The following is a 22,350-nucleotide window of genomic DNA, read 5'->3' as shown; positions in this document are numbered from 1 at the left end:
CACTATATGTGAGATCTAGTAAAGCAGTGGTGATCCCCGTGTGATCGAGTACTGGCCCGATCCAGCATTGTCCGGGCCGCTATGCTAGTCCTCCATACGTTGTGACCTGCCTTGTCATTATTGGCTCATATGTATGTCCCGGACCCCACAATCCTGAAAATGAAGGGGCCCCATTCAGGTAGACTGTCTCCCTGCGGTTTCCAGCACAGTAGGAAGATCAGGAGCGCCGCTGTGCAGAATGGGAGATGGCGCTATACCCGGAGCGGTGGTCCTTCTATTTCAGAATTGGATAGGATCCCAGACGTACGACCCTTCCCAATCATTACCTATCCTAGCCTTTTAAGATGGGTGCAACCCTTTTAAAGTCCTTGCATTCTCTTAAGACGGCCGAATAACTCGGACAGGGATCGCAACGCATTGCTCGGACCTGCCGGCCGCTCTCCTGACCTGAGCGTGACAGCATGTATTTCTATGCGGCTGCCACTCTCGGGTGGGGAGAGCCCGCCTGCCAGTCGAAGCGTTGCAATCCGGCCGTCTGACTCTTCCCTTAAACTAATTGTTCTTAAATATGCCGCACCTCTGTTAATCCTCTGGGAAAAAATGACTGAATTGACAATTGGATGGTAGCATTGTTTATTGAGGGCCCAATTATTGCATTTGTGCCTTTTTTGTGTCTCGTTTATTTGGTGTTTTCCATGTTTCGTTTGCACCTTTTATGTGTGTGCCTCTTCTTTTTTTTTTTTTTTTTTTTTTTTTATTTATTTTATTTTCTGGACGGTTTTCAGTTGAATCATTAAAAAAGATTTTCCTGAAAATGTACTGCAGTCCCCTCCCGGAGTGATTTTTTTTTTATGTATTTCTGCGATTTTTTTTTTTTTTTTTTGCTCTAGAAATTGTCGCAGAAAGGTTAAAGATTTTGCATAAAATTCATGAACCACATTATAAAGAATTTTTGGTCCAAAAACCCAAAGAATACCACAAGACAAAAAACAAAAAAAAAAAGGAAAGGGACTTCAACACAACAACACAACAGAAAATAACCTCAAAGAATAAAAGTTTAACCGAAAAGTAAGTAGAACTCGGCTATGGAGTGGTGTAAGGGATTTGATTATTTTTGTTTTTTTCACAATTTTACAGTCTTTTGTAACTTGTAATAATACTGAAATTTGTACATAAACTCAATGTCGAACCGGAGCCTAAATGACGTTTTCTGCTACAAACTGAGGACAAGTCAACAATCATTTTGATTTTCATCTCACAGGGCTTTTTGGACTGGATGTGGGGTCACTACTGACTTGGGAAAGAAAATATGTATTTTTTTTTTATATATATATATTCTTTAGATTGGCTGTAAATTATTGATCTGGCTGCTCCGTCACATGTTTTGGGTAGAATTAATGTTTTATTAAGAACCAGTTCCATGTACTGCTCCGCGCAGAACGTAATAAAAGATGTGGATTTACTCAAATCAGCAACGTATTTTTATTCCTTTCCTGTACGCCATGACTGCTCGTGTAGTATTTTATTTCAGTGGTGTGTTGCAATACCAGACATGGCCATTAGGTAAGAGTGGTGCTAGTTCCATTTCAAATGTATCAGAGATGCCAACCACAATTAATATTTTTCTTGAAGGGGAAGTCTCTTGAGCAGCTCACAGCTCTGCAGTCTCCTTGCTTCTTGGCTGGGGGGCAGGATCTCCTCCTTGAGTGATAGTTCTGGTCAGAATTTTCATCCTGCTCCAACACATTAATGCTCTGCACTCTTTTTATGTACGGAGATGATGGTGCATTTGAAAAAGCACCCTGATTAGGACAGTGAAGACTCGGATTAAGGAAACTGCTAGGGGGTGGGGATTGTGATTCTACAGGACTGATAAGAGTCCTGTCAGGATCTCAGAGAGGGAGGCGAACGCCTAACTGCTCTGGACTGGAGCAAGCTGACTGGGATGTTAGGAGTTAACTCCGTTCCTGGAATGTCTATACTGTGCACTCAATTGGCCAGGCTTTGCTGGTCGAGTGCCATGGAAACAAGCTGTACACTATGTAAGAGAAATGCTCACAGCAGGAGAATGACAGGCGTAAATAAAATTGCTTTTCTTTTTTCCATCATAACACATTGTACTTTATGTTGGTGGTAAATTTTAGGTTGATGTTGTTTTTTAATATCTGAAGTTTACAAAAAAAAAGTTGCACATGACCTCTTATTGACATGACCTATTGGTATGTCATACGCTGACTTCGATGTGGGCTCGCAGGCCAAGCCCGCATCTTTCCTGGCAGATGATGGATGCTGGCGACTGATGAGACGCGCTGAATTCATCAAGTGGCATACCGCCTCTTAATAAATTTGGCACATCTTATTCCTGCATGAATGTATGAAAATCCAGTCTTAATAAATCGGGGACTAAACCTTTTAGGCCCTGCTTATTGGCAGGGTCTAAAAGGCCACTGCGGTTGACCCTTCTTTCAATCACTTACATGCTGCAGTCACTATTGATCGCAGCATCAGGGGGGAGAGACGGCCAGGATCAGTACTGACACGGCTGTTGCTGCCGGAGTTCAGCTGTCAGTTAAGTCGAGCTCCCGCAGTGATGGAGTGATGGCACTGGGTCCAGAGCTCTTGTGCCTGCCTGATCACCAGGACCTTCACTTTCATCAATGTGTGGGAACACGTCAGGAAGGTGTTAAAAGGGGTGTGTTCTTACACAGTCAGCACTGATTGGACAGTATCTGAGTGGGTGGGGTCACACGCTCTACTGGCTCCACCCAGCGGACTATTTATTGATAACTTTGCAATGTGCAGGTTCTTCTGTTTTTCCTCTTTAAGATTTTATTCCATGAAGATTTCAAGTATTTACAAAAACATGTCAGGGGAGCTGACCAGTCCACTTTTACCACTCCGGTTTATTGAGGACAGCATTTTAATACTATACAATAAATGATAAAAAGTCTGAAATACACAATATTTATAATCCACGTACCAAAACCAGATCCCTTGTGATTCTAGTACAATAAGTTACACTTTAATCATGCGGCAGCGGTTTCACCAAATAATGTGCTATAGGCGGTTTATGGACGGGGAGAGGCTGAAGAATTAAATATCTTTTGCCAGGTCCTGAAATCTAAATACATTTAATGATTATTTAATAAAAATAAGTACTATTTCTAATATACTTCAATTAAAAATCCCCCATCCTTCCCTCTCAGTTCTTACCTGGTGACAGATTCTCTTTTATTTGCCACCTAATCTGAGAGTAGCATGATATAGGGGCAGAGACCCTGATTCCAGAGCTGTCACTTACTGGGCTGCCTTACTGTTTGGCTGCCTTCTGCCTATGCACAGTGTAATCAGTGGTGTGGGGGCGGGGTTTATACAGAGCTCAGTATTCAGAGATCTGCAGCAGAGAAAACAGGGATTAGCAAAACTGCAGTAAGTGACATCGCTAAAATTAGGGTTTCTGCCCCTAAATCATGCCGCTCTCAAATTTGCTGACTGATTCCCTTCAACTTTTTCTTCCAATGAGGTTTTTTTTTAAATTGGCTATAAATGTATATTTTTCAATTGGGTTTCATTAAAATTTTTGAATGTTTTTGCTTTGTTTTCCTGCAAATTCAACTTTGATGTGATCATAAATCTACAGGGAGGAGCGCAGAAAAAAAAGACAAACTCCTTGTAAGACCATCATAGAGGGCTGGCAGATTTTCAACTAGCCACAGGAACTCTCCGGCTTGTGATCGTCTGCAGCGGTCAGGTAACTTGTACCATGCACGGTTCAAATTACATGACTGCTGCAGCTGGTTACAAGCTGCTGGTTGAAATGGTGACCTGATAGTTTGCACCCGGACTGGAAGCAAAGGGAGGGTACTGCCCTGGATCCAGGAGGGTGACAGCGGCTAAGTGATTTATTTAGTTACTTTAACAGAATTTATAATTTAGGTAATGATCACTTTTGCAGTGGCCAGTGACTGCATGATGTTGGGTACCGCGAGGAGTGGAGTTTCTGCGCTCACGCAGCCGGCTGTTCATGCAGTCTCGCCCTTATATTATGGTTCAGCCCCCAAATAGTACCGATCGCTAACAAGTGATAGATCAGGAACCGCTGAGCAGATTAGTAAATCACTACTTGTTTTTCAGTTAGTTGCCAAGTGGGCGGTCGCTTGGAAAATGTGTGCAGAGAGCTTGTCAGGATAGGTATAAGTCACACTGTACTATAATATAAACTATAAAACCTTCATTTTTAAAGGAATGTGTGGACAATAAACAAAATAAATACATTAAAGGGTGACTCCATTTTATGTCTTATATATATAACAATTAGATTCTGCTAAATACTTTTTTTTTTTTTTTTTTTTTTACTAGTTTTTCTCCTTTCTTGGGAGAAGCTTGGTTTATGTGTCCTGTGTTCATGGTCGGCCCCTGCGGAGTAATGCACATTATAAAAAATAAAGTACTGACCTCGAACAAGTCAGTGGTTCCCACTTTTCCAGGTTAACCAGAGTGGTGTTGATCCATCAAGCATTTTTCACCAATTTTCTGGCATAAAAATATTTGAAATTTTTCAAAATTTTTGCACAACTCTTAGTTTTGCTAAACATTTTTTGCAACTTTTTTTTTTTTTTTGCATTTTTACGCCAGTCCTGTTCATCTCCGCCCTTATTCATCAAGACTGGCATGCAAAATACTAATTTTGATGAATCAGGGCCAGTATCTTTATTACAAAAATTACAGTAATACTGCCCCCTATGGGGACAAATAGATGTTACAATTTGCTACCCGTTCTGAACCCCAGTTGGAATTTTCAAAGTTGTACAGATGCTTGGGTCCAGGAAATGGTTACTGGCTACCCGAGTATATATATATTTCTGTCCGCTGGTTGTAAGTCAGTTGTCGAGATCTATGTAAGAGTGAGAAGTTTGCAGTCGGGAAAACGCGGAATAGCGATCCTTCACCCTAAACCTCTTTCAACGTCTCTGCGGCCGCTTGTACCGTAAATGTGGCAATACCAATTTGCCTTTTGACTTCTTCCCAGGCCGTTCTCTGATCTTCTTTGTTTTCTATGTCGAATAAGGCGTCGTAAATACCAGGAAACGATTCTCCCGCGTATTTGTTATGGCTGCTTGGTGCAAAGATGATGTGTCTGTAAAAAACAAAATATAAGAAAAAGTTTCTTAAAAGGCCCCATTATCCACATATGGCTCAGACAAATCATGCCATTGCTATTTCAGCCCCGAACTGCAGAACATGCATCCCAAAGCCCAGGATGAGATTATTCAGCTCTGGCCCAATGTTGGTGAAGAACGCAAGATTTCCGACTTTTTGAGTAAAAACAAAGTCGACGGGGTTTTTAGTTACTAGTACAGATCTAAAATGCCTGCTGGTAGTCAGATGGGGTGAGAGTTGTGGTGGGTCCATTCAAAACCCCATTATAGATCAAAGCACAGAAAGAAGTGGTTGGTTGTCTCTACCCTCCTAAAAGACAGATGAGAGGGACAGCAAAAAAAACATCAGCGATGCGCCCTCTTCATGCTTAGGATGGTTGAGGGTCCCAAAGGGTTGGACATCCACAGATCATCAAATGATTGCATATCCTGTGGATAGGCCATCCCTTTATAAGAAGGGAAAACCCAATTTTATGTACTATGATATGATTAATGGGCTCATCCACTAGCTAGATAAGCAGATATCAAGGTGTCCCACTAGGGCTCCCTGAAATCGGTTGAGATCTGTAGGAGAAAGTATGGAGCTCCACAGCAGGGTAAATGATGTTTCACCTAGATACCATTGAAATCAATGGGCTTAGGCTTACAGAAGTGCCAGGTCCTCCAGAGGGTTGTCTTCAAGCTGCACAGATGCCAAAAGAATAGAAAAAGACTACCCCTTACCTATAAAAAGGTCTTCCTGGGAGACCCAGAGGGTCGGTGAATGCCCTCTCTGCAAACATCAGTTGGTCATTTAGGATGCGAACAGCCATTGGACTAGAAGAAGACAACTTTGATTAGTAGTGGATAATTTACAAAGAATATAACTTTCCTTGGGCACGTGGTGGGATCTGTTCTTAAATAGACATTGTGCTAAATGTTTGCCAATAGAATGTGTTTCCTACTAGTGACATCTGCTAAGGTTGATGTCACCTAACGGAAAAGAAAGTTAAGGTCCTCGCCAAGAACACGTTCTCCAAATCATCGATGTTGGTAGACTCCAAGGATACCTAAACCACTGGAAGAGGGTGCAGATACAATTGATTGTGACCATCACAGCCACCAGGTACAAGACTTTGGGCCATTGCCTCTTATGCCAAATAGATTAGATGGAAGATCTTCCCAAGGTTCAAGGAGTTTGTCAACACTTGATAATATATCCATCACACATTGTCATAGATATAAATTTTAGTTTTTTTGTTTTTCCATGTGGGAAATTTCTAATCAAACCCAAAAGGGGTTTGACACCTTCATAAAGCCCATTCGGTTCTGAAATCAGCGTTGGTTAGATTTCACTTTGGTGAAGACCATGATATTACCAAAGGCATCAGAACATAATTTCACCTGGATTTCCCAACTTACTTATTGTTATCAACATTTTTAATACGTTGGTCAAGTCCTGCAGCGGAGTTGCTAAAATTATCAATGGCATCAAATAAATGGTCTACGAGACACAAGAAAAAGGTGTTAGAAAAGCATATAAATCATCAATCCAACCATATTCCAAAAAAACTATCCTGCCAATGGAGATCATTGTGTGGCTGCACAGCGTCCATAGGTTCCCATTGTGAGAAATGAAAAAAGCATGGTATACCTTTTGTTACTGGAAAGTAGTATGGAGTAATCTAATCGACGGAGACCAAAATGATAATTTTTGGCCTCCGTTGGGTCACTGGTTGTCTGGGTACATTTTTGAACACTGTTAATCGACGTACGATAGTAGTCTCACATATCACTGCAGCTAAATGTATGTAGACACCTCAATATCTCATCCATGTGTCCTTGTTGAACAGCGCATTCTAACACTGAGGATTTTAAAGTTTCCCCACTTCTCTTCACTCTTCTGTGGAGGCTTCCCACTTCTGACAAGAACATTAGTGAGGTTGGGCACCAATGTTGGGTGAGGAGTCCTGTCATTAGATGGTTTTCCAAGTCATCTCAAAAATGACCCAGGTTCTATACAGGTGGGTAACTTTTTTCCACACCACTCAATTCAAACCATTTGGACCTTGCCCTGGAAAATTCCACCACACAGTTGTAAGCCAAGGATTCTTAGGCTAGGGTCAAACGACCGTATTCTACACATCAGAGAAAATCGGTCCGATTATGATAGTCAGAAAATCCTCATTTGGGTATGTTCACACAGTCTTTTTGCTGTGTTTTTTGAAGGGAAACTTCAAGTTTTTGAAAGGAATTGGAGAGTTCCTCCTCAGTGACTATATACACACAATGTTTTGTTTGTTTTTTTTTAATTCAGGTGAACACGAGTTTTTCAAGCAGAAGACTCTTCAGGAAACTTTTGAGTTTTTTTCCCCAGAACGTCTTTTATGACCTTTTTTTCAGTCGTTTCCTGAGCATTTTTCGGACGGTTTTGGTTAGTGGTGGTTTTTCCATAGTTTTTGTTATGTCTTTATTACTCTCATTTTCTGGTTTTCATGATTCAATGAAGTGAAAAAAACGTGGCTAGCATTTCTTTAAGTGAAACAATGACCAAAATGCTTCAAAAAAACATCCAGTTGTCTTTTGGGCTTTCCTTTTGACTTGTATTATAAAGTAAGTACAGACCGTCTTCCAAGTGGAAAGCACCAGAAGAATGGACCGGTCACTTCTTTTAACTACTTGGTGTTTTTGGAAACCATGTTTTTTTTGACAGGTTTTCCAGGCTGTTTCAACCTAAAAAAAGACCTTGTGTGCCCATAGTTTTTTGAGGAGCTTTTGGAACAGAAATGGTCTCAGTGTGAACACACCATAAGAACCCACTATATATCCAGAATCCAGTATAGGCTGGTATTATTTAACATGGACAACCCCTTTAAGAACCTGTTTGACATGTGTAGATGTTGGAGATAGTTGTGGTTTTTACCTTGTTCCTTGAGGGTACTCACCAAAAGTCACATTGTAGCTTTCCATTTGCTCTGTGTGTTTTTTGGCCAAGTTGGAAATGCTATCGGCGTAGTTCTTCAGCTCTTCTCCATAATCCAGGGCGTTAAAGGGGATAATAGTGGAATCTGCGAGCTCGTACACAAGGCTTCCCCGCACCTGGGCCACTGCAAGCTGCTTCTTGAACGATGGGTCATAAAAACGCTCCACCAGCTCAAAAGTCTCATAGACTGTGTGGTAGACTGGATAATTGCTGTATTTGTCGGTTTTCTGAAATATAAAATTTGACCTGTATTTAATTGGTTACGATGTATGTAGACGATCGATTGGAATTTTTTTTTTTTTTTAGCGCAAAATTTTATGCAGTTACGCTCAAGTTATGAAGAAAAATAAGGCAGGTCACTGTATGCAACAATTTCAGCACACTCTTCTTCTGCTGCTCTCCTCATTCCTTTCACTCAATCGTATAAACATTGTATGTATTCCTGCAAACATCAAGGCACCATCTCTCTTACATTAAGACATATTCATAACTAAATTTCATCAATGTAAAAGTCACTGTCCCCACAAAATCAGCACACTCCTCTCTTACTGCAGTCACCATTCTCTTTAGCCAATAGTCTACATGATGTTCTACTTCTGCCAGTATCATGGCTTTGTTCATCTCACATGTAGATGACGCGCCCCCTGGGCCTGTGCTGTGCAGGGGGATACCCGGAGCCGGATCGCTGGGGGTTGTAGTCCTCCGTGGCGGTGACTCGGTCCGTGCCCAGGGCGGTCAAACCAGTGGCAGTCTATTGGTGTTATAATAAGTGTCCGACTACGCCACCCGTGGATTGCGGTCAGTGGGGACCGCCGCTGCGCTGCAGACCGCTGAGGCTGATGTTGTTTGCGCAGCGGAGTATGGGATGACTCCCCACGGGAGAAGTATTGCCTCAGGGCAGCTAATGTGGATGATGGTGGTAGTGATGGTGTGAGTGTCCCAGTACTGATGGTGCTGGTGCGGCGATGAAACACAGAGACTTGTAATTGCAGTTTCCAAAGCTTTACTCACGGTTGTTATTCAGGTCAATGCTGCAGGCGATGACTGCCCAAGCCGTGCTGCGTCCACCAGGTGAGGGACTCGGTCAACTCCCAGGCAATTCCAGAGTGTGGTTCAGAGTTCCCCTCTCTTCCTTTCTACTGGCCGTCCCCACTAGTGACCCACCTTTGTCCAGCTTCCTCGGGCCTTCTGTTGGCGAAACCTCTCCCGGTTTCCCTGACCCTATACGGTATGCCTTTCTGGTGGATGTAGTGAGGGGTCGCACCAAGATGTGGTCACAACCTCCGGTTTTGGCTGAGGATTAGTCGCCTCCACCAATTCGGGTTCCGGTACCCTGCTCTGCCAACCCTTCACCCAGTATCTCCTCTGGGCATATGGGGTTCCTTCTGCCTTCGTGTCTCTGGGCCTTTCTCTGTGTTCTTTGCTTCCTTTCTCCTCTGTTCCAGTTCCTTTCTTACTTTCCTTTCTGTTCCTCCTCCTCTCTCTCTCTGCTGCTTCTGGCCTCCACTCCAGGCCTGCCTCTGGAGCTGGGCCCAGACTGAGCCACAGCTCCCTGTCAGCCCTCTCTGGCTGAGCTCCTCTCCTCTTCTCCTCCTGCCTGAACTGAACACTGATCTAAGATGGTGCCCACCTTATATACCTCCCTCTATGTGTGAGCCCAGGTGACTAGCAACCAATGGGCTCCTATCTATGCCCAGAAACCCACCCCTATCTGCTCCTACACCACTGGGTGTACTTTCCCCTCCCCACTCCAGCCAGGAACAGAAGCTATCGTGCCTGCACTCTGTCTAGTGGGAGCACCGTTGGTCTGTTCCTCGGAAATGGGGTGTGTGTGGTGCATGCAGCCTACCGAGCCCTGGTCCACACTCCATCCTTACCCGGGAGTGGAATATCACACCTCTGGTTTGAGGTGCAATACCCCTGTAGCAGCCGAGCCCTCGGGGTGCTACATAGATTGTTCTCAACTCAAGTAGTCACAGGAATGGACAGGTCACTGTCTCGGGCACAATCAACACACTGTTCTTCTGCTGTTACAATTACTATCATCGCCATGGTTTACAAGTTGCTTTATCCCTAACTTCATGACGCGGTCCCTGTTGCATAACTTAACTTAAAAGGCTTGTCTGGAACGGACTTATTGGTGGCCTATGCGTAGAAGAGGTCATCAAGGTGAGATCACCGAGGGTCTGACACCCGGCACCAGCACTGATCTGGCAGCGGATGATGATACTCAATGTAGAGGGCAGAACACATCAGCTACGTACATTACTTAGTGGTCGCAGCTGAGTACTCTGCTGTTGGAGCAGTTTTCAGTTGGGTGTGTAAGATGTAGGGCCAGCCACCAATTTTATGATCAACATGTTAGTATGGGACAAGCCTTTTAATCACATAAATGTATGAGTCACTGTCTCCATCTGGATCAGGGGTCTCAAACACGTGGCCCTTCCGGCTGCTTCTTGTGGCCCGCAGGCACAGACCCCGTAACGATCGGGGCTCTCTCCAGCAGCCGCCGCCATCAGCGCTGTAATGCAGTGTATTGCCGCGCAGAGACCGGCTCTCTGCACAGCAATGCCAGTGGCAGCCGCCGGCCTATCAGAGGCCAGCAGCTGACCTCTGCGTCCCAGCCCAGCAGCGTATGACGTCACTGCCATGCACAGATGTCAGCATCTGGTCTCTGATAGGCCGGCGGCTGACACTGGTATTGCTGTGCAGAGAGCCGGTCTCTGCGCGGCAATACACTGCATTACAGCGCTGATGGCGGCGGCTGCTGAAGAGAGGCGCGATCTTTATGGGGTCTGTCCCTGCGGGCCACAGGTGCAGAAAGGACGCCGAGGGAACGGAGGACAGGTGAGAATCTTTTTTTTTTTTCTTTTTTTTTTTATCTGTCATGTGAAATACAGCGCTCAGTTTGGGGGGGGGGGGCACTGTGTGCAGTATGGGGACGGGGACCCTGAGCATAGTATGGGGGGAAGGGGACCCTGAGCGCTGTATGGGGGGACGGGGACCCTGTGCGCAGTATGGGGGGACGGGGACCCTGTGCGCAGTATGGGGGGGGACCTGGATGGGGGACATGTCTGCAACATGGGGACCTTGATGGTGGACATGTCTGCAAGATAAGGACCAGGATGGGGGACCATGTCTGCAATATGGGGACCATGTCTGCAATATGGGGAACCTGGAGGGGAGACCATGTCTGCAATATGAGGGACCTGGAGGGGAGACCATGTCTGCAATATGGGGGACCTGGATGGAAGACCATGTCTGCAATATGGGGGACCTGGTGGGGAGACCATGTCTGCAATATGGGGGACCTGGATGGGAGACCATGTCTGCAATATGGGGGACCTGGATGGGAGACCATGTCTGCAATATGGGGGACCTGGATGGGAGACCATGTCTGCAATATGGGGGACCTGGATGGGGGACCATGTCTGCAATATGGGGGACCTGGATGGGAGACCATGTCTGCAATATGGGGACCATGTCTGCAATATGGGGGACCTGGATGGGGGACCATGTCTGCAATATGGGGACCATGTCTGCAATATGGGAACCATGTCTGCAATATGGGAACCATGTCTGCAATATGGGGAACCTGGATGGGAGACCATGTCTGCAATATGGGGACCGTGTCTGCAATATGGGGGACCTGGATGGGAGACCATGTCTGCAATATGGGGGACCTGGATGGGAGACCATGTCTGCAATATGGGGGACCTGGATGGGAGACCATGTCTGCAAGATGAGGACCAGTTCAAAAGGTGTACAGAAAATAAAATGGTATCACTAAAAATGTCACTTTGTCATGCAAATAATGCGGCCCCCCAAATTAAATGTTTTTCCATGTGCGGCCCATATGCCCAGCTGAGTTTGAGACCCCTGATCTGGATCAACACAACCTTCTTTTTGTGCTGCTCATTCTCATCTTGCAATGGTACATGATCCAACCCCTTTAATTTCAAGGCTCTGTCTCTGCTATATACAGACCTACCATAATTACAGTAAGGGAATCGCATGAATGGAAGAGTCACTGTCTACCCCCAAGATCTGCACACTCCTCTTCTATTGTTGGCTTAATTTCCATCAGCCGATGGTCTACACGTTCTGTTGCTGCCAACGTCATGGCTCAACCTTTATCTCATGTAGACCTGTTGTAATTCGCTCACATGAATGGACAGGTCTCTGTCTCCCACAAAGTCAGCACACTCTTCTCTTGCAGCCATCATGACCATCGTAAGATAGTCAACTCCATGGCAATTCATCTCCACATATAGGCCACACAGAAAAGTGGCAACTCTTGAAAGAATCTATACTGTCACTTAGTCTCCCTGTCACTTTGGTAGATGGACACTTGAACCTACCGGTGAGGAACCATATGAGGTTCCATCAGTGGTCAAGGAAAGGGGTTGTCTAGTAACACTGTGGTACTGTTTTTGGAGGAAAGAAGACATGTTCATGATATTCCCATACTAGAAGGACCATTTAATTTTTCTTTTCCCAGGTGACATAATGGCAGTATACTCACCGGGTTTTTCGTATACCGAGCTCTTCCGGACGCAATTCCAAGACGTTGGAAATAAGCCTCAAAGTCACTGCCGGATCCAAGTTTATTAATTCTGAAGAGCAGAGAACAGTAGGAACACGGTACGTCAGTGGTTAGCAGTGACTGGACCAAGACACAAAAGGTTTGCAGGCACTACCAATGGTTTCCTACAAAATTTATTTATTTGATTCATTGACCTTGCACCTGTTTTTTTTGTTTGCACCCAATTCATTATTCTATTTGCGGCTTTTTTAAAGTCTATTTTTATATGCTCGCCAGTTTTTTATGTTTTCGCCTAATTCATAAATTGCAACTTTTTAAAAAATAGGTATAAACTATCCCATCCTCACCAGATGTCCGTAATAACCCATCCAATCCGCACAGGCAAAAAAAATCAAACCATAGTTGTCCATAAAATATGTGTAATAATGAGAAATGACACAGGGAAAGAGCATTGAACACGCTTACTGAAATGTAATACTTAGTACAAAAGCCTTTGTTGATGATGATGACCACTTCAAGACGCCTCCTGTATGGAGAAACTAGTCGCAGGCATTGCTCAGGTGGGATTTTGACCAATTTTTCCACACAAACACCCTTCAAATCCTGAAGCTCCCGTGGGTTCCTATGAACTCTCAGCTTTAGTTCCTTCCATACATTTTCTGTTGGATTCAGGCCCGGTGATTGGCTGGGCCATTCTAGCAGCTTTATTTTCTCTCTCTGAAACCAATAGAAAGTTTCCTTGGCTGTGTGTGTCTTTGGGATCATTGTCTTGCCGGAATGTCCACCCTCGTTTCTATCTTCCTGGAAGATGGCAGCAGATTTTTATCAAGAATGTCTTGGTACATTTGTGCACTCATCCTTCTTTCAATGACACGAAGTTTGCCAGTGCCGTATGCTGAAAAACAGCCCAAAACATGATGTTCTCACCTCCAAACTTCACTGATATGGGGTTTTTGGGGTGATATGCAGTGCCTTTTGGCCTCCAACCATGGTGTGTATTATGGCATCTGACGCGACTATATTCTCCCAGCATTTCACATTCTTGTCTAAATGTTATTGAGCAAACTGTAACCGCTCTTGAACATGCTTTCAGCAATGGAGTCTTGCATGGTGAGCGTGCATACAGGCCATGGAGGTTGAGTGCATTACTTATAGTTTTCTGTGAAACAATTGTACCTGTTGATTCCATGTCTTTCTGTAGCTTTCCACAGGTGGTCCTTGGCTCTTGGACAACTCTTCTGATAATTCTTTTCACTCCTCTGTCAGAAATCTTGCGAGGAGCACCTCGTCATGGTCACTTTATGATAAAATGATGTTCTTTCCACTTCCGGATTATGGCCCCAACACTGCTCACTGGCACCTTCAGTAGTTTAGAAATTCTTCTGTAACCAATTCCATCAGTATGTTTGCAACAATAAGGTTGCAAAGGTCTTGAGACTCGTTTTACCTATCATGAGATGTTTCTTGTGTGGCACCTTGGTAATGAGAAATTTTTTTATAGACCATCAGTTGAACCAGTTGACATTATTTTAAACTAAGTGGCAGGATTGCTTTCTAATTACTGATAGATTTCAGCTTGTGCCAGGACTTTACATGGCTTTTTGCACCTCTCTTTCTTCATGTGTTAAATACCTTTTCCCTGTGTGATTTCTCATTATTACACATAACTTTATGGGCATCTATGGATTGATTTCTTTACCTGTGTGGAGGGGATGGGTTGTTACCGACATCTGGTGAGAATTTCATGTCAATAGCACCTTTAGAAATATATCTGCTTAGAAAATTGGTAACGTGTTCTATACTTATTTCACTCGCTGTGTATACAGCTCCTTTAATTATGATAATACCTCGGTAGATCTTTCTTTTGCGGAGATGGATCTTTCTGTAGCCAGCTGTCATATAGGGAGCTGCCCTTATAGCCTTCATCTGGACTAGTGATCTGCAAATACAAAATGCATCAATGACCAATAAATCTACCAATGAAATAGGACACCCGATTTCCAACTCTCAGTTGCTAACATTTATAATAATACAGCAATAAATATTTTTATTATATTTTATCAGTTCCCAACCTATCCACTTGGGGCACTATTTCATAAGACTTAAAAATGTAAATGTTCCTTCATCAAATTTTGCATAAATCAATAGTACAGACGAATATGAGAAACTTTGCAATATATTTTATAAGAGAATTCTGCGGCTTTCTCCACTTATGAGCCATTTCTTCCCCTCCCCTCTGCTTGTTGAGCTCATAAAAAAAAAAACAGCTCAACTCCATCTTGCTCAAGGCAAAACAAATTTCTAGCAAAGTAAAGTGTCAGGTTGCACCTCCTATAATTTTCTTTGGACAGGGGAGTTGTAGTGAGGAGCAGGGTAAGAAAACAAGCAAAGGGAGACACAGAAAGATCGTGCTGAGCTTTATATCAAGTCTTGTACCTCACCCCAGAGCTGGTTTCACATCTACACTGATCACTACAGCTGCTGCTGTATGCTGACTAAAGAATGAAGAGCAGGAATTCATCTGTGTGTGCTGTGATAGGAGACATCATAGCAGACACTCTCCACCCACTAGCTCAGAGACAACTGAAAATTAGAGAAAGAGTCTGTAGAGAGGAAAACTGGGGAAAATGCAGGATACAAGTCATATGATGGCCAGAATAGCTTTACCTGAAAGTACAGTTACCCTTTAAATAATGAGTGCAAGTTAAAGGGATGTGTTTTCCTATGGATAAATTCATGTAAATTAATTTTCAATTTGGATTAGAGAGAAAACTGAATATTTGTCTTTAATGTCACATTTTGTTTTTTAGCTTAAGATGAAAATAAAACTACTAGAAGATAAGAGATTATATTAAATTATAAACTCTGTGTGCACAGAACCGACACGGTTTCCTTTTTTTTGTGTGATTACTTCCAATAAATCTGATCTATTTGACTGGCTAACCGTGGCAGCCTGGGAGAGTGGAAAGGTAGATAAAAGGGAAAGCTTTTCATACGCTGCCATCCTGGGCACGGCTCACATATCATGAGAAAGGAATAAAGAACCCAAACGGTGTCCGTCAGGGACCTCTGATGCTTCCTCAGATTTTAACCAGGCAAATCATAAGATTATCTAAAAGACTTAACCCTTTTCCACATATTTCACTCATAAAAATCAACACAACTTTTATAGTGGTAACAAAAAAATTTTTTTACAAAAAAAAAACATATGGGTTAAAAAGTCTTCTAGTTTAATAGATCAGACTTTTATGGACACAGCCATAACAAATAAATTTCTTTTGGTCTATTTTTAATAGTGCAAATCTAAAGAAATGAGTCGGAGTGTCCCTGTACATTTGGGCCTCGGTCCTGCTCTGCCCCCATCTACACTGAGGTCAGCTGACACTAGGTGAGGTTTTAATATTATGGAATAGGACAATCCCGATTGGGTCACCTTGACGTGGTGGGATGGCTTTTATGCTTTTTTTTAATCAAAAACAGTGTTTACTAAGTATCCTGTTATTTATATGCACTATTGTTTTTTATTTACTTACAGCAGGGTATATGCTCATTTTTTTTCTTAAGTTTAGTCTATTTTTAATAGTGGAAGAGTGATTTTCTTGGGGGGGTAATATTATTTTTCAAAATCCATAAGGGATGTGAACTTGTATTGCCGTATACCGAGCAAGCAAACGATTCCAACTGTGCAGTGCCATTTAAGGTGCGCCTTCCTTAAAGTGCAAGAGAATAAAAAAAAAAAAAAGAAGCCAAATGTAGTTTATCAGCTCCTTTTTTTTTTATCTCTTTCCTGGTCAGCAGACCTGTGGATCTACAGCAGCTGTTTTCATGCGGATTCATGATTATGTGTCACACAAACTTATCAGGTTAGCGTATCCTTTATTTGCATAGGTGTTATTTCAGATAAGACCCTATTTGCACTTTTTTGCTCCTAGTTTCTACTATATTCCCTATGGTGCGGCATTCCAAACACCCATGTAGGGCCTAGCCACGGATTGGGCTTCATAGAAAACTATGATTTTAGCTCTTATATATATTGCAATACAGTTGTATTGTAGCATATATAGAAGCCATCAGACAACGGCAAGTTCAAGTCCCCTATGGGGACTATAGAAAAAGTTAGGAAAGTTTATATATCAGCATTTAAGCTCAGCTTAGATCTCTGTGTGTTTGATGTGCGCTCAGCCCCAAAGCCCACTCCGTACACCCGCATCCGCCATGGGACATAAGTATAAAGCAGTTAATGGGAGCTCCCCCTAGTGGTGGCTGCAAGCAGTTATATTTATATCATTAAAAACACTATAACTGTGAGGGGGGTGCCCGCTCCTTGCCCGCTTACTGTTCCCAATTTAGTGCGAATCATGGGTCACTCAATATAATAAATGGGACATATTGAAACGATTGGGGGATCTTCTGCCATTTTTGCATCTCACATTTGCTATTGGACTGTGTTATCACCATTAGCAGGACGAGTGAGGCTCCTACCTATCAGATTGATATGTCATGAATGTCTCTAGGAAAAAAATAAAATGAAAACCCCTGCCAGGACTAATGTAGGCCAAATATTAATAGGATAAAAGGGAGGTACGGCATTAATCCAATCAACACACTTATGCTAATCACCTTCTCCAGTTTAAATGAGTACATGTGGGCTGACTTTAGGGGTCTTTGCATGGTGGGAGACTTGTGTGGCACTTTTAGGGGCACCCATCTGCACCAGAGGGGTGGCCCTGGTTGCAACCCTGACACTACAATTGGTGCCCGAGCCTATAAAAAGGCTTCTTCTATAGCGTCCTTTATTAATTGGGCAGTGTTATTTAGGCACTATATGGTACACCATTAATTAAAAGCACTGCCCAACCAAGCCTGATTCATATTTTTTAAAAATTAACACAAAGTGGATTGTCTCACCATCCCAACCCCATAAACTCATCAAAGCGATCAGTTGATCGCCATAGGTCTGGCTTTGTTCAATTATACAGTTCCCCTACAGCGGCCACTACTGGTGAAATGTACAGTCATGGCCAAAAGTTTTGAGAATGACACCAAAATTAAATTTTCACATGATCTGCTGGCCTCTGGTTTTTATTAGTGTTTGTCTGATGTTTATATCACATACAGAAATATAATTGCAATCATATTATGAGTACCAATAGGTTATATTGACAGTTAGAATGAGTTAATGCAGCAAGCCAATATTTGCAGTGTTGCCCCTTATTCTTCAAGACCTCTGTAATTCTCCCTGGCATGCTCTCAATCAACTATTGGACCAAATCCTGACTGATAGCAGTCCATTCTTGCATAATCAATGCTTGCATTTTGCCAGAATTTGTTGGTTTTTGTTTGTCCACCCGTCTCTTGATGATTGACCACAAGTTCTCAATGGGATTAAGATCTGGGGAGTTTCCAGGCCATGGACCCAAAATCTCTATGTTTTGTTCCATGAGCCATTTAGTTATCACCTTTGCTTTATGGCAAGGTGCTCCATCATGCTGGAAAAGGCATTGTTGGGCGCCAAACTGCTCTTGGACGGTTGGGAGAAGTTGCTCTTGGAGGACATTCTGGTACCATTCTTTATTCATGGCTGTGTTTTTAGGCAAGACTGTGAGTGAGCCGATTCCCTTGGCTGAGAAGCAACCCCACACATGAATGGTTTCAGGATGCTTTACAGTTGGCATGAGACAAGACTGGTGGTAGCGCTCACCTCTTCTTCTCCGAATAAGCTGTTTTCCAGATGTCCCAAACAATCGAAAAGGGGATTCATCAGAGAAAATTACTTTGCCCCAGTCCTCAGCAGTCCACTCCCTGTACCTTTTGCAGAATATCAGTCGGTCCCTGATGTTTTTTCTGGAGAGAAGTGGCTTCTTTGCTGCCCTCTTTGAAACCAGCCCTTGCTCAAAGAGTCTCCGCCTCACAGTGCGTGCAGAAGCACTCACACCAGCCTGCAACCATTCCTGAGCAAGCTGGGCACTGCTAGTAGTCCGATCCCGCAGCTGAAACAGTTTTAAGATACGGTCCTGGCGCTTCCTGGTCTTTCTTGGGCGCCCTGGAGCCTTTTTGACAACAATGGAAGCTCTCTCCTTGAAGTTCTTGATGATGCGATAGATTGTTGACTGAGGTGCAATCTTTGTAGCTGCGATACTCTTCCCTGTTAGGCCATTTTTGTGCAGTGCAATGATGGCTGCACGTGTTTCTTTAGAGATAACCATGGTTAACTGAAGAGAAACAATGATACCAAGAACCAGCCTCCTTTTAAAGTGTCCAGTGATGTCATTCTTACTTAATCATGACTGATTGATCGCCAGCCCTGTCCTCATCAACACCCACACCTGTGTTAATGGATCAATCACTAAAACGATGTCAGCTGCTCCTTTTAAGGCAGGACTGCAATGATGTTGAAATGTGTTTTGGGGGTTAAAGTTCATTTTCTGGGCAAATATTGACTTTGCAAGTACAGTAATTGCTGTTAAGCTGATCACTCTTTGACATTCAGGAGTATATGCAAATTGCCATTACAAAAAATGAAGCAGTAAACGTTGGAAAAATTACTATTTGTCTCATTCTCAATACTTTTGGCCATGACTGTAGTATTACAAGGTGTCCATTTATGACTAACTATGTAATAATTGGATGGCATACGCCTTCTCCCCCTCCCCTCCCCTTCAGGCTGCCATTTGGCTTTTAAAGGGTCCTGAGTTTGGGGGAGGCGGGGGTCTATTTCTCTCTCACATCCTTATGCCCTAGTAGGAAACAAGGACAGCGAGTGACTCGCCGAGATGACCCCTTTAAAATAAAATAACGACCGTTTTTATAATGATCCCTAAACTATCTCAACATGGTCTGATTTTCATCTTTCCAGTTATTGCAAACATCGTATTCTGCAGTAAGGGATCTTAAATCTAAAAGCACAAGGAATATTTTCCTTTTGCTTTCTGCTGGGATCTGTTCCAATTTTTGGTAAGTATAACACAGAAAAGGTACAAAAAAAAAAAAATTAAGTTGATAAACTAAACGATAAATTATCCCTGAAAGTGAAATGCTAATATTAATACTGACGATGGAATGCTGGTGCCACCTAGTGGATGTTGTGATCATCGCATGAAAATTTGCAAAAATTGAAGGTGAAGCTGCATTTTACATACTTTCCCTGGGTTCTCATCTCATCACATGAAGGTTCTAATTGGCAGAACCTGCATTTTCCATACCTGGGCTCTTCACTACTTTACGCTAAATTGTCTTTATATACTCCTCAACATTGAAATTGCAACACCAAGAAGGAAGAGTCGTGGAATTATGGAAATCAGAGGATGGATAGACATATTACTAAACTGTAAATGATGAAAAAATATTTTTAAAACACCTTGATTTCTTCATCGTTGAGCATGAGCGCCACATGCAGAAATACCCGCACTTACATCGAGGTTACTAATAGTTGTCGAAGGACAGACTTCGCTCTGGACAACCTCTTTAGCATGTTTATCAATCATGTGATTTCCATAACTCTATGACTTTTCTTTCTTGATGTTGCAACTTCATTGTCTGATGTGCATAAGGCTCTGTTCACACTTGCATAATGGATGGCTTCTGTTTAAAACGTAAACCATAATGCTGTGCCGGATCCACTGCTCAATGTGGTCCATCTGGTTTCCATTAAAGTGACTGTCTGGGCATAAGATTAGGATAAGTTATCAATCATCAGATTCTGTGGGGTCCAACACCGGTCACTCCCATAGATCATGGGTTATTTACATCATAAAAAGTTACCACCAATCCAAAAGCATAGTAGTTGATAAATTGTAGATCAGTTGGAGTCAGACCATGGGGACCCCAACGGATCCCAAGAATGCCCCATCGGAATGGAGTGGTGGCCTTGCTCCATTCATTCTCTATGGGACTGCCGGAAAAAAAAAAAAAGAAAGAAACGAGCACTATACTCGCCTATCTCCGGCAGTCACAGAGAGAATGAGTGAAGAGGCGGTACATGCGTGGACAACCATTCCATTCCGACAGTGGAGCCCCATTATTGGGAATGGTGGGGTTCCAGCGCTTGGAGCTCAACTGATTCTCTTGTTATTATCCTACAATACTCACCTGTTTGGTGACATCATACACCAGTCTGTACAACAACGGGGTGCAATCAACTCTTAGTGTGTAGTTGCCTGAAAATAAAAAAATATATATTTTAAAATTAAAATTAAAAAACAAAACAAAAAACATTGTGATAAATGAGCCTGGTGACCAAGGACGTTCCAGCTAAGGAGAAGAACGAGCTAAAACGAGTGATCATCAACCTGTGGTTCTCCGTATATTGTGGTGATGATCTCTTTACGCATGTCATATTAAAGGTACAGGGATATCATAGATAAAGACCATTCATCCTCTAAATGGCAAAACAAAGATGTCCCAGAGAAACGCTCATTCACGCACCCAATGATGTAAATGGCCGCCGTTTCCTATACAGAAACTGCCCATGAGTGACCAGACATGGAACTTTGTACTAACTAATTTAATATCTTGATTTGACAAGAACTATAGATATAAGTCAAGTCCTACAGCCACGACCAAAAGTTTGAGACTAACACAAATTTTGGTTTTCACAAAGTTTTCCATTTCAGTTTTTATACTGGCAATTTGCATTAACTCTAGATTGTTATGAAGAGTGATGAGATGAATGGCTAAAAACTGCAGTCATTCCTTACCATGAAAATGAACAATCACAAAACCCCCCCATTTGCATTGAATTTCAGCCCTTCCACAAAATGACCTACTTACACCATTTCAGTTATCTAGAAGTCTTTAATCAGAGGCTGGACAGACATCTGTCCGAGATAGTTTTTTGAATCCTGCATTGAGCAGGAGGTTGAACACAATGACCCCGCAGGTCCCTTCCAACTCTAACATTCTATGATCTTCTGGTTAGAACAGGAGAAAGTGATAACAAGGACAAGGCAGCTGATATCACTCTGTCATGCTGATTGATTTGTAAGAACAGACTGGTTGCTTTAAAAGGGGGCTGAAGCTTGAAATCATTGTCTTCTTTGGTTAACCATGGTTACCTCCAAGGAAACATGCAATCACATTGCTTTTTGTAAGATTGACCCTAAATCAACCATTTATCAGTTCATCAAGAACTTCAACAGAGAAGTGCTATTGCTGTGAAAAAAGCAGCATAGCGCCCAAGGAGGTCGAACAAGTGTCAGGGCTGTGTCCTAAAGAAGATTCAGCTACAGGATCAGTTTAAAACAAGAGCAGAGCTTGCTCAGGGATGGCAGCAGGCAGGAGTCAGTGCATGAACAGTGAGACAAATGCTTTTGGAAATGGCCTCATGTCAAGAAAGGCAGCAAAGAAGCCACTTATCTCCAAGAAAAACCATCAAGGATAGAGTGACATTATGCAGAAAATACAGGGATTGGGCAGCAGAGGACAGCAGTAAAGTTATTTTTTCTGATGCAACCCTTTCAGACTGTTTAGGACATCTGGAGGAATGATTGTCCAAAGAAGAAGTGAACGCTACCAAGAGTCCTGTGTTTGCCAACAGTAAAGCCTCCTGAGACCACTCATGTATGGGGGCTTCTCCTCCATGGAGGACATGGCCATGAATAAAGAACAGGATCTAAACATCCTCCAACAGCAACTTCTCCCAACCATCCAGGAAGAATTTGATGATGAGCAATGTTTTTCCAGTA

At 42.9% G+C, this 22,350-nt stretch overlaps 1 protein-coding gene across 2 annotated transcripts in view; it reads right to left on the bottom strand.

Annotated features, from left to right (window-relative positions):
• Positions 1-2,883: 2,883 nt before the first annotated feature.
• The window catches only part of LOC141192769 (N-acetylated-alpha-linked acidic dipeptidase 2-like), an 84,011-nt gene continuing 64,544 nt past the window's right edge, over positions 2,884-22,350 (bottom strand). The window contains exons 13-19 of one of the 2 annotated variants that reach the window (XM_073662054.1): positions 20,756-20,823; positions 14,515-14,606; positions 12,647-12,737; positions 8,084-8,348; positions 6,561-6,642; positions 5,883-5,975; positions 2,884-5,137 (exon numbers count right to left, since the gene is read on the bottom strand). In XM_073662054.1, coding sequence (XP_073518155.1) covers positions 4,951-5,137; positions 5,883-5,975; positions 6,561-6,642; positions 8,084-8,348; positions 12,647-12,737; positions 14,515-14,606; positions 20,756-20,823 — 878 coding nt within the window. In that variant the 3' untranslated portion in view covers positions 2,884-4,950. The remainder of the gene's footprint in view (positions 5,138-5,882; positions 5,976-6,560; positions 6,643-8,083; positions 8,349-12,646; positions 12,738-14,514; positions 14,607-20,755; positions 20,824-22,350) is intronic. The other variant, XM_073662055.1, reaches the window with a different exon arrangement.

The sequence above is a fragment of the Phyllobates terribilis genome, unplaced genomic scaffold (assembly GCF_046119375.1).
Source record: "Phyllobates terribilis strain yellow unplaced genomic scaffold, ASM4611937v1 Scaffold_2__4_contigs__length_985480577, whole genome shotgun sequence".
NCBI classification, from domain to species: domain Eukaryota; kingdom Metazoa; phylum Chordata; class Amphibia; order Anura; family Dendrobatidae; genus Phyllobates; species Phyllobates terribilis.
This window is presented reverse-complemented; position numbering and strand designations above follow the sequence as displayed.